Source organism: Clupea harengus, chromosome 8 (genome assembly GCF_900700415.2).
Source record: "Clupea harengus chromosome 8, Ch_v2.0.2, whole genome shotgun sequence".
NCBI classification, from domain to species: Eukaryota; Metazoa; Chordata; class Actinopteri; order Clupeiformes; family Clupeidae; genus Clupea; species Clupea harengus.
The window spans coordinates 18,190,055-18,202,148 of NC_045159.1; the positions used below are offsets into that span (position 1 = coordinate 18,190,055).

The following is a 12,094-nucleotide window of genomic DNA, read 5'->3' on the forward strand; positions in this document are numbered from 1 at the left end:
AACCCACAAAGACGATGCTCGAGGGCCAGAGGTCAGAGAGGAACGCTAACACATTGTAAAGAGAGGGTGGAACGTGAGACGATAATGTCTCCATTTTGTTTCACCTGTGACACAATATTTACCTAGTGCTACACACAGGATGTGATGTCACGGGCCAGGCCCCTCCCTTCACCTGGTCAGTGGGCAGGGCCAGACAGGAACCTCTCTGAAACAGACTGAAGGGGGAAAAAAACAAGGAAGAGCTCACAGTAAACCAGGTGAGGGAGAGAGAGAGAGAGAGAGAGAGAGACGGTGGAAAGACTGGTGAAAGGAACTACAGAGGATATTTTTTTGAAAACCTGCTTCACAAACACACATTGTTCAACAAGAAACAAGAAGATGGATGTGTTGGAGAACTCCCCAGGAAATATGGGGCTGCTGAAACTGTTTGACTCTTGTGAATTTTTGAGCTGGGAAAAGATAGGCTCAGGAGGATTTGGCCAAGTGTACAAAGTACGACACGTACAGTGGAAGACATGGCTGGCTATCAAATGCCCTCCGAGCTTACATGTGGATGACAAGTGAGTTATGCTTTTACATTCTCTTCCTCTCTGTGGGCCAGTCACAGAACTCTTTTCATTCACACACTAAAAACACTCGACTCTGTGACTGACTACGCACAAAGATGTTAGATCACCAGTTAAACTGTGTTTGTATGCTCAGGTTAAAGTGGTGTTTGTTTTTTTTGCTGTTTGGAATGTGCTACCTGGGTCATGGCAACCTGCATTTGGAATGCCTTAGAACTAGAAGCTTTGATATGTGTGCTATCACTTGGATTTTAAGGGAGGGAGGGTGTGTTGTTTTCTTTCAGTCAGAAAGATGAATTTGTTGACTCCAAAATTTCCAAAACAATATTCTGGGAAACTGGTTTAAAGCTGACGTCAGGTCATACATGAATTTAGTGTTGGATGTTGACTGAGACATTGGCTGAAAACCATATTCATAAATGTACTCAGTACCCATAATATGAATGGTCTCATTCCATACAGTAATTACATACCTGACATTACATACATACATTAACATACTGCACTTGCTGAATCATGGCACATAAACACAAATCCTCTCTGGAATCACCCATGTCTCCTTGTAGCCAGATCTTTTCTCAACAGCCTGAGATTTTACAGATCTTTTGTGGGTACCACACTGGTGTTCATTTGGGTCAGGTGTTTTCACATTTTAAAAGTCAGATGTTTAACCCCTCAGAGGGACTTGATTTGAGATCTGAATACATTCACCTATTTACTTACACAGACACCATTTTTTCCTCAAACACCTCACAAGAGACTTCGAGTGTGTGTGTGGCGTGTGTGTGTGTGTGTGTGTGTGTGTGTGTGTGTGGGTCTGGCTTGTGAGTGTGTGTGTGTGTATGCGCGTGCTTGTGAGTGTGCGTGTGTGTGTGTGTGTGTGTGCGCGTGCTTGGTGCGTACTTGTGAGTGTGCGTGTGTGTGTTTGTCTGGCCTCTGTGTGGACTTTTACTCCTCAGCCACTACCACAATTAATGAATGATGACATTAGTCAGCACTCTGTGACTTTTGTAAATGTGCTGTGGCTACGTCGGAATGTACCTGCCTTTTGTTGATTGAAAAAAGACCACCTGTTGTCAGTCCACATAGCAGGTGTTTTCAGATTTGGCAGGAATGAGAATGTTCTGCATAACAGCAATTGAAAATGAACGTATATTAAGTATAAACTCGGTAATTCACTGTGACATTCAAATGGAATCTAACCAGGTCACTTGTCACTTTGGAACCACAATATGACATGATATGACATGAAATGTACCAAAGTGTCCATAAATTCTATGTTGAAAATGTTGAAAAACATGACCTACACTGCAGCAGAGTGTGGTGTAATTGCAACAATTTGTATGGCATTCTGTTAACTGAACTGAGCTGGGTATTCACGGTGGAGGTACAGTTCGTTTTTTTCAACGAATGTCTACCTGTCTGCAAAGGTAGATAAAGACTTGTATTATAAATAGGAATCTTTCCCTGCTTCTGAACAGACAAGCAGGTGAACTTATTTAAGAGGCAGGAGTTACTAGTGAGCTATGGACAATTCTACACTCCAACTTCAACAATCTGTCATGTAAATACACAAACCAAAAAGTGTGTGTGTGTGTGTATTTGCATGCTTCATATAGCTCAACGGGGGAATTGGACAGCTACCTGACAGTATAGACAGACAGGTTGAAGCCATGTCAGACTGAGTACGCAGACACGCAGACAGATATCGCCACACAGTTTGGCCTTTGTCCCTGCCAGCTCCTGCCCTGTCCCTGTTTACAGAGACAATGTGCCAGGCAGCAGAACAGGTCCAACTGGTCCCTGCGTGGTGTTAAGGAAGAGGGCTGAAAAAAAGAAGCATTGTTCACGTCCTCAGGGCTTGATGGGGAGCTGAAGGGGAGGGATGGGGGTTTAGTGAAGGATTAACCAAAAGTGCAAACACTCACTTCTCAATTTACCTCCAACCTCCAGCCCCCATTTTGTAGTTTGGTGTTTGGAGTTTTAAAAAACTAATTTGCTCTCAAATTAGCCTCTGTTTCTATAAAATGCCCTGTATCCCACGAAAGACGTTGTGAAGTTGGATGACTGCTCATAAATACCCGAATGTTTGCTGGACTGCCGGTTGCAAGTGATAGTATTTCATTTCTTGCGTTTATAATGTCTGAGGATGTCTGAGCGTGCTCAGTGTGAGGTAAATTTCAGTGGCAATGATTAGTCAGTGATTACCTGGAAGATAAAAGCTGTAAAAGCAGAAAAGAGTGTGAGTCCTCACCCTTGCCAAACACACAGTCCTCTAATCTGTCATTCATGGGGAGAAAAAGGCAGCTGTGTTAAACAGCGTCTCCATAATGTTCAGTGTGTCTTAAATCATGTCTGGCGACTCTTCACACATCCTGTTGCTGATGGTACCTGAGATTGCACACAGGTTGTGCAAGAGCTCAGAGGAAATGAGATATCTGTAAATACACAGAGTGGAGCCTCTGAACCTCCAGAACTACACATACCAGAATGCAGAAGGAAGAAAGAGCTGTGGTAGTCTTAACAGAGCTTTATTTTTTCATGGTTTTTTAATTCATGGTATGCTGCAGAATTATATTTGTAGGTGACAGACCTGTCTACTACTTCTCCAATAATAATACTACATTAACCTTTTTCATGACTGTGACAAATATCTAGTTATTATTATATACTATTATTATCTTGCCATTAAATAGTCTAATAGCCTAACTCTGTGTTCATTATTTGAGAATGTCTAGTCTGTGTGTGAATGGGTATTTCATTTGCTCTGTGTTAAGATAAAGATAGACAAACAGGAAATAAAAAGTATACTCACATAACATTTAGCTTCTTTAAGGAAACATCTGCAGCTTGCTTTACCGTGTACTTAAGATATCAGGGACCCCTGTGTGTTGTCTTGCTCACACAGAAACATCTCTTGGGCATCTCTTGGGCACCTGAAAACACTGAAAATAAAACTGCAAGTGGCAACTTCAGTTCCTTCGGTACTATAGACATTGCACAAAGGAAGAGACACTGCACTCATTGAATTCAGTCCCTCCGGTACCATAGACATTACACAAAGGATAAGACACTGCACTCATTGCTCGCACAGTAACATCTGAGTCACAGTCATGATTAGTTATGGCCGCTGTCACTCTTCCCCCTCAGGGAACGTGCCGAGCTTCTGGAGGAGGCCAAGAAGATGGAGGCTGCCAAGTTCCGCTACATCCTGCCGGTGTACGGCATCTGCAGCGACCCGCAGGGCCTGGTGATGGAGTACATGGAGATGGGCTCCCTGGAGTCCCTGCTGGCCTCCGAGCCCATGCCCTGGGGCCTGCGCTTCCGCATCACACACGAGACGGCCGTGGGCATGAACTTCCTGCACTGCATGAGTCCTCCCCTGCTGCACCTGGATCTCAAGCCAGCCAACATCCTGCTGGACGCGCACTACCACGTCAAGGTGAGACACTCCGGCCCAAGGAAGATCATCACCTCTTTATGATGTGTAGTAGCACCAGCCCCTCCCACACACACCCCCACTGCAGAAGTTTATCTGATCTGTGGTCTTATAGATCAGATTGTCAAACTTGAGTGCTTCTGTCTTACTGAAATATATATATATAAAAGGCCATGTGACTTTCTTACACAATCTTCTCTTATCCTTTCATGTCATAATACTGGGGGCAGGGAAATCTGCAAAACCAAACATTACTGGTAAACCTACCCCACTAGTTCTGTGTTGCATAACAAAAGGTCCTGTTAAATATTAGACTATGGAGTCTGGAGAGTGTGGCCTCTATGGGGTGAGGCCCCTGTATAAGAGTGTGGCCCCTATGAAGTGTGGCCCCTGTATTAGAGTGTGGCCCCTACGAGGTGTGGCCCCTGTATTAGAGTGTGAGCATCTATCATCGTTCAGCACTGTTCCCCTCATGACCATACACATGCAGTTAGATCTGGGAGGGTAGTAAAGAAACGTGTCCATTCAGTGCTCCACGGTACGTCCCTGGAAGCGGGGGCGGGTAGCCACGGCTCCTTTGCATTTACAGACTTTGTGGATTCCCTGAGGCCAAATAAAAATACTTTCCCACCGTTCCTACCTGCGCGTATCCCAATGAATGAGTAATGTGGGAGTGGGTGGGAGCCGGCACGAAGAGTCCATGTACTGGGGAAGAGTCCATGTAAACATGCTGCCGGGACCGGTCTCAACAAGCTGCAGTGGGACGGGTTAACACACAGCAGCCACACGCACACACGCGCAGGCAAGCACACCTACATACACACACACACACTCACTCGAACACGAACAAGCACGCACACACATATGCACACTAATACACACAAATGAACACGTGGGAACACACACACACACCTGGGATCAGTACAACGCACCCCCGGGTCACATACCGCATTTTCTTCGCACATGAACTTGCACCTGTAGAATCTAAATCTAGCCTGTTTTTTTTTTCTCTCTCTCTCTCTCTCTTTCTCTCTTTCTTTCGTTCTCTCTCTCTCACTCTCTCTCTCTCTGTTTGTTGTTGCCAGATCTCAGACTTTGGGCTGGCCAGGTGGAATGGCTTCTCCCAGGCTGACGACATAAGCCGTGATGGCTTCTGCGGCACGATCGCGTACCTGCCCCCAGAGAGGATCATCCAGAAGGACAGGGTCTCCGACACCAAGCACGATGTGTACAGGTCAGCTTTATTTCACACAGTCCCTCACCTGCCCCTCACCAGACTCACTCGCTGAGCCATTTGATAGATCCTTAAATTACCAAGCACAATAGACTTTCAAACAGTTCCTTTCGTGGCTATAAATGCTGTTATTGTGGTCAGCCATCTAACATGTTGTTTCTCTATTTCAGCTTTGCCATTGTAATCTGGGGAATTCTGACACAAAAGAAGCCATATCAAGGTAACGCACATGAAGGCTCTGTCAAGTTTTTTTTTAGATGGCACTGAAACCATTCGGAGCAGGTTCTGTCAGAATAGCCAATATGTCAGGTCGCTATAAGGGCTTTTTTGACCCTCAGGTAATTCAAACGGCATAAAAAAGGCAGAGCTCCTATCATGTGTTTGGCAGGTTTGCCTTGCCCGCTCCTAGATCAGGTGACCAGCTGTAGGCTGGCAGCGGGCATTGTGCCTTGGGTGTATCAGATGCCCTGTGGCAGCTTATTGGATGGTGTGAGGTGAAAAGTGGGCATGAACACGCGGCCATTAACTTGGCCCAAGACCAGCAGCCGACTCAGCATAGCTAAACAAAAGCCTAGCCAGTTCTGTTGCATCCCCAACCGGTCTCAGTAAATATGGGCCAGCCAGAGACCTCAGCATTTTCTGAATACCTTCAGCCCATGACTAGCCAGTGAATTATGGGGTCAGTGGGCCCGGGGAAGGTCACGAGCAGGTAAAAGTTTTCCACGGCTAATCTTAAAATGCATTCCACAGGTTGTTATCACACCATCAAGTCATTAGTCATATCATTATCACGTAAAATCAGTCAAGGACATTTTTGTCTGAGTAACTTCCGTTCTGTTTGATCGTACACAATAGGTGGTTGTTACAAACCGAAATAAACATCCAAGTTCATGCAGAAAACTAAACAGACGGCATACTTGTATTGTATGTATTTTGCTTGCATAACAGGCACAAGTACAGTCCAGTTTAAATAATCCTGGCAGGTAGACACTACTTCGTAAGTGAAGCACTACTTTGTGGCCTTGAACTAACTAATCAGAGGTCACAGCATAATTTTTCATGAAATCAGAAATCTTTGACTTTTTCCCCCTTCCATTTGTGTTAAACCATGCATGCTTCTGGCCATAGCTGCCAGAACATCAGTTTAGTTATGCCAGGGTTCATTTTCTAATGGCATGTGTTCCTCCACTGACAGGGGACACCAACATCCTCCACATCATGGTGAAGGTCGTGAAGGGGGCTCGCCCCGACCTGAGTGCGGTGCCCCGCAGTCGCCCCCCGGCCTGCGCCGGCTTCCTGGCCCTCATGCAGAGGTGCTGGGCAGACTCCCCCAGCGACAGACCCAACTTCCAGGGTACGCCTGCCTTCTCTCTTTCTGCTCACCCGAAATAGACACATAAATATACTTACCAGTTAAAGATGCAGGACCCCCTAGAGCAAGCACTAAGGCAATGGTGGCAAGGAAAACTTCCTTTCAACAGGAAGAAACCTTGAGCAGAACCCAACTCATAAGGGGGACCCAATGGGGGACCCATAATAACAACGCATACTTATCTCTCAGCTTATGTTGGTTATACTGGTTAGGGTGGTAATATAATCTAACATCTAGCATCTATTTAACATTATACATATACATACATATGCCTGTATACCTCCATTAGGATGTCAGTGTGCTGGTTAAAGTAGGTTCTTAAACTCATAGATGATGTCATCCTCAGACATCACAACTAACTTCAAAAGGGCTCCGTTGGCAAACTAACTTGACTAAGTCATCCATGAAGTGGGTGGGGGTAGGAAGCCTGGCTCTGCCTGACTGATGAGCTGTTCTGATGAGCTGTTCTGATGCTTTGATGTTGTTTATGGTGGCGTTTAGAGATCACTTCAGAGGCAGAGGAACTGTATTCCAGGCCAAGGGAGGAAAACAAAGGCTCCACCTTAGAGCTCCATACCAGTCCCTGCTCCACACTAAGACCTGCTGACCAGGTACAAACACAATGCCCCTATTCATCTGTTCACTGAACCTCTTTCTTTATTTCTCTTTCTCTCTCTCTCTTTCTCTCTCGTGTTCTTCTCACTGTCACACAAAGTTGTGAGTCAGTGATTTGGCAATACAATGGCATATGCTATTCTCGGCAAGCAAGCCTATAAGCTTTGGTCCTCACATCACGGCCAAAAAAAAGTTGTCTTGCAGCATGGTTTAATTAGAGTTTGTGCAAACATTTACTTATACTTAACAGACAGAGAGTCACTTTAACATCTAGTGAACAATCATTAATAAATATTTACCACTGTGTGACTAATTTTTCCCGTCACCGATCACAATCGTCAGCTTAATATAACCAAATTAAATTATACATTAACTTGGGAAATGCTGTGCTGTGGAGTCTGTAAGCAGCATAACTGCGTTTTAAGTGTGAGAGTGACGTCAGCTCCTGTTTCCCGCTCTTCCCCCAGGCCAAAGAGCAGAAGCCGGTGAGGCCAAAGTCCGCCATGCTTCCCGAGAAGGACTGCAGCCTGTCGGAGCTGCTGAGTCAGATCGACTCGGGGATATCACGCAGCTTCGGTCCCGTCAAGGAGGACCTCCTCCAGAGCAAAGACAACACCAGCAAGAGGCTGTCGGGCATTTCCTCCGTGGACTCTGCCTTCTCCTCTCAGGGCTCCATCTCACTCTCCTTCGAAAGAGAGACCGCTGCAAACGGTTAGTGAATAACAGAGACCGCTGCAAACGGTTAGTGAATAACAGAGACCGCTGCAAACGGTTAGTGAATAAAAGAGGCCGCTGCAAACGGTTAGTGAATAACAGAGACCGGCTTTATGATGTTTATATGATTTGTGTTTATGTGATTTTGCTCTTGGGTCCAGATTTGATTTAAATGACAGTTGAGTCTATTTTGAATTGATTCCATTTTTTTTCTTTATATAGTCTAGGGTTAGACTAGGGTAGGGTCACATGGGTCCTATTACAACTGAGGACATTCATGAGGCATAATTATTATACTATTACTAACATTACTATTGGCATTATACGGTGTATACAGTGTGTGATTTGTGTGTCTTTATGTACTGGGCAGACTCTGGCGAGGTGCAGAGGCGTAAGCTGTGTGAGGCCATCCGTACGGAGGACATCACCAAGCTGATGAAGATCCTGCAGCCCCAGGACGTGGACCTGCTGCTGGAGGGCGGGGGCAGCCTCCTGCACTACGCCGTGGGCCTGTCCAACGAGGAAGCCGTCAAGTTCCTGCTGCTCAGCAACGTCAACCCCAACCTGCCTGACACGCGCGCTGCCACGCCCCTTCACCTGGCCACCGAGAAGCGCCTGAAGGGCATCGCCGAGGTGCTGCTCAGCCGCAAGACCACCAACGTCAACGCCAAGGACGAGGACCAGTACACGCCGCTGCACTTCGCTGCGCAGAACGGGGACGAGGTGTTGACCAGGCTGCTACTGGAACGCGGGGCTTCCATCAACGAGGCAGACGCCCAGGGCCGAACGCCCGCGCAAATCGCCTGCCACCACGGCCAGGAGCAGGTGGTCCGTGTGCTGCTGAGCCGCGGGGTGGACGTGCACATAAGGGGCAAGGACGACTGGACGGCGCTGCACCTGGCCGCCTGGCAGGGCCACCTGGGCATCGTGAAGCTGCTGGTGAAGCAGGCAGGGGCCGACGTGGACGGGCAGACCACAGACGGGCAGACGCCGCTGCACCTGGCCTCCAAACGGGGCCAGTACCGCGTGGCACGCATCCTGGTGGAGCTGGGCGCCAACGTGCACCTGCAGGCTGACGGGATGCACACGCCGCTGCACGTCGCCGCGGAAACCGGCCACACCAGCACCTCGCGGCTCCTGGTGAAGCACGGCGCCGACATCCAGGCCCGCACCGCCCAGGGACACACCGCCCTGCACCTGGCCGCCCAGAGGGGTCACGTACCCACCACCAGGATGCTGCTAGAGGCCGACGCCGACCCGCGCAGCGTCACCCGGGCCCTGCGTACCGCCTGTCACCTGGCTGCCGAGGAGGGTCACTGCGAGGTGATGAGGGTGCTGCTGGAGAGCTGGCCGGACGCGGTGAACGTGCAGGACGAGCACGGGCTCACGCCGCTGCACCTGGCCGTGCGCGGGGGCCACACCAGCGTCATCTGCCTGCTGCTCAGCCACGGCGTGGAGCTGCCGACCTCCTCGCCCTCGCTCTCGCCCTCGCCCTCGTCCTCACCCTCACCCTCGGCTACCGCCTACGCCTCCCCCTCCCCGTGCGCTCACACAGGACCCAGGGAGGATGCCTCTCAGCTGGGCGAGAGGAGCCCGGCACTTCAGCCGGCCCTGCCAGCTCTGCCGCTCCAGAGGAGGGTGCTCATCCTAAAACTGACGGAGAAGGAGGCAGGAGAGTCGCCACAGGTGGGGATGGGGGCAGGAGCACTGTGTTCCTCTGCTCAGTGCTGAGTGGAGACCCGGGAGGGGGGGGGGGGCAACCAGACACCACGGACAATACAGCTATCGCCCTGCTAAACATAAACACACACACACACACACACATACACACACACACACACACACATTAGACACATAGACACAGACATACAGACAAGGATAAATACACTTACACACAAATACACGAATATACACATTCACACCCCTTGCAAATGTATGTAATCAGAGACTGCAGGAAAAGCGGGACTCTTGGCTTGAGGGGGGGGGGGGGCAGTTGTGTGGTGGATGGATGTACATAATGTAATTAATTTGATAATGGCATTCAGTATGTATTCTTGGAAAGATAAAGCTTCACCAGTCACCTGCAAGTCGTTTGCTTTTACCACAATGGAGACCAACTCTTTGTTTTTCTCACAGTGTACCTAGAAAAAAATCTTTACTTTTTCTCATCAGTTCATTGTTATTGGCCTTGTCCAATTATTTTTAATCACTTTTGATGGCCGACTAGTTATATGTGTTCTATGGCCTCATCACCCAAGTCACCTGTTTAACATTTAAAGGTATAATGTATCCTACTGGGCATTTACCCACGTTCCACAGCCCAAGGTTGCCATAGGGATATAGACCACTCTAGACGTCATTTTAAAAATGCTGTTACCAGCAGTATTGACAAACTGACCGACTGTTAGGGCAATGTGTTTAGGGCAATGTGTTTAGGGAAAGTGTGTGTGTGTGTGTGTGTGTGTGTGTGTGTTTGAGAGAGAGGGGGGGGGGGGGAGAGAGAGAGAGACTATATGTATGTGTGTAATGACAAATGCCTCAAATTTGGCCAAAATTATTCCTCATATACATTGTTTCTTTTAAAATGTGCTGTGTTGTTTTTATATTCATGCCTAATTGTCATTGTCTTTAAGCTATACTTTTTGTACACAGTATCTGTCTGACCATGTATCTATAGTGTTTGCACAGTTTCACTTTTTTATTCATTGCAAAGTAAAATCCCTTGTATGTATTTAAAGTTAAGAGGCCTGGCCTGTGTTGTTTGTCATACATTTACAGACAAGCAGTGATGGATCCATACAAAAAAAGAACTGTTCTTGACAAAAACTCTTCTGGTAATAATGTTAGCCTACTCCACACATGAAAAGGCACATACAAATGCATCCATGTACCGGTAGTAGCTTAGTTAGAGAAAAAGACATTTGCTGATAAAGTGAAGGCTTTCATAATATTTCTGGAGGCAAAGTTAAAATATTTGAAAATAGGGTCCACAGTGTAACTATAACCTTTCTGAGAAATAACATTCCAAAATCACCTCACAGAATGTTAAGTCCTTACAGTGTTCTGTTTACTGTAAGTTGCCATTGGAACAGAGAAAGTAGATTGTTGGTGCTGTCCTAGATCTCTTCATCATATTATTGGAAACAAGTAGGCTTTTCTGTTGAAGTAAGTTCACTTCCCACAGATCACGTGATGATACAGAGGAGTGGCAGAGGAGTTTGCATTCCTACACAACAGTCAACTGATGATGTCACTCCAGGTAGTCAACAATTCATTTACATTTTATGACCGCATAACCAGTCAAGGGAAACTTTTATGTGTTCACACTTGGATAGATAGCTTTTTAGGATATCGTTTTTTACGTGAAAGTGTTTCATACCATTTTGCTTTTAAAATGTATATCAGAATATCAAAATCACAAATGACATGAAATCATGTTCTTACCTCTAGTCTAAAGGGACTGACAGTTATGCTAAGGTAAAGGTAAAGTGCAGTCCGCGATTCGGTTCTGGTTTTGCTAAAGGTTGTTGATGTCTGAGCTCAACAGCCAATCAAATTACACCTCTCCCTTCTGTGCTCCTGGAGCACCGTGTTGATTGGCTGCGATTTCTTTATGGCTCGGTCCGAGCCACTATGTTTGTTTCCCATTCACAGAGGCAGGAGTGTGTAAGAAATACCAAAAAGTTGTCCAGTACGGACAACTAGAGGACCAATTATAATAATAAAGAGCAATTTGCTGAATTCCACAAAAAGTGTTTTGGAATAGAATCACGGGCTGCACCTATAAGGTACATGTTTTTTTTGCCCTACTCGTCTTCAAAGACTAGAATCGTAAACTCCTTCTCTCTCTGATATAAGCGTCTGGCCTGAGGCAGTGGCAGCTGGATGCGTCTGCACAGAGCATGTTTAGAGAGCCTACTGTCCCACCAGGTACTGTCATTTTGTTTTTGTAAAACCTCAACATCATCACATATTCTGCTTGAGTGCTTTTCCTGAGGTTTGCAGAATCTACATGTGAATATATTGAAGACTTGGCACCTATGTGCCTCTCATGTAGGCCACACCATACCAGGAACTCTGCAGACTGGCACTGCCCACACATCCTGGCATGGGAGACATGCCACCTACTATGTGAATAGTGCACCTTACTGGGC

General features: G+C 46.9%; 1 protein-coding gene across 2 annotated transcripts in view; it reads left to right on the forward strand.

Moving 5' to 3' along the window:
* The first annotated feature begins 232 nt into the window (after positions 1–232).
* The window catches only part of ripk4 (receptor-interacting serine-threonine kinase 4), a 31,980-nt gene continuing 20,118 nt past the window's right edge, over positions 233–12,094 (forward strand). The window contains exons 1-8 of one of the 2 annotated variants that reach the window (XR_006152541.1): positions 233–560; positions 3,717–4,008; positions 5,091–5,239; positions 5,410–5,459; positions 6,435–6,593; positions 7,113–7,222; positions 7,694–7,937; positions 8,311–10,411. Coding sequence is in view for 1 of the 2 variants with exons in the window: in XM_012827664.3 (XP_012683118.1) it covers positions 379–560; positions 3,717–4,008; positions 5,091–5,239; positions 5,410–5,459; positions 6,435–6,593; positions 7,113–7,222; positions 7,694–7,937; positions 8,311–9,671 (2,547 nt within the window). In the remaining variant the exon portion in view is untranslated. Of the gene's footprint in view, positions 561–3,716; positions 4,009–5,090; positions 5,240–5,409; positions 5,460–6,434; positions 6,594–7,112; positions 7,223–7,693; positions 7,938–8,310; positions 10,683–12,094 lie in introns of those variants that run through there. The other variant, XM_012827664.3, reaches the window with a different exon arrangement.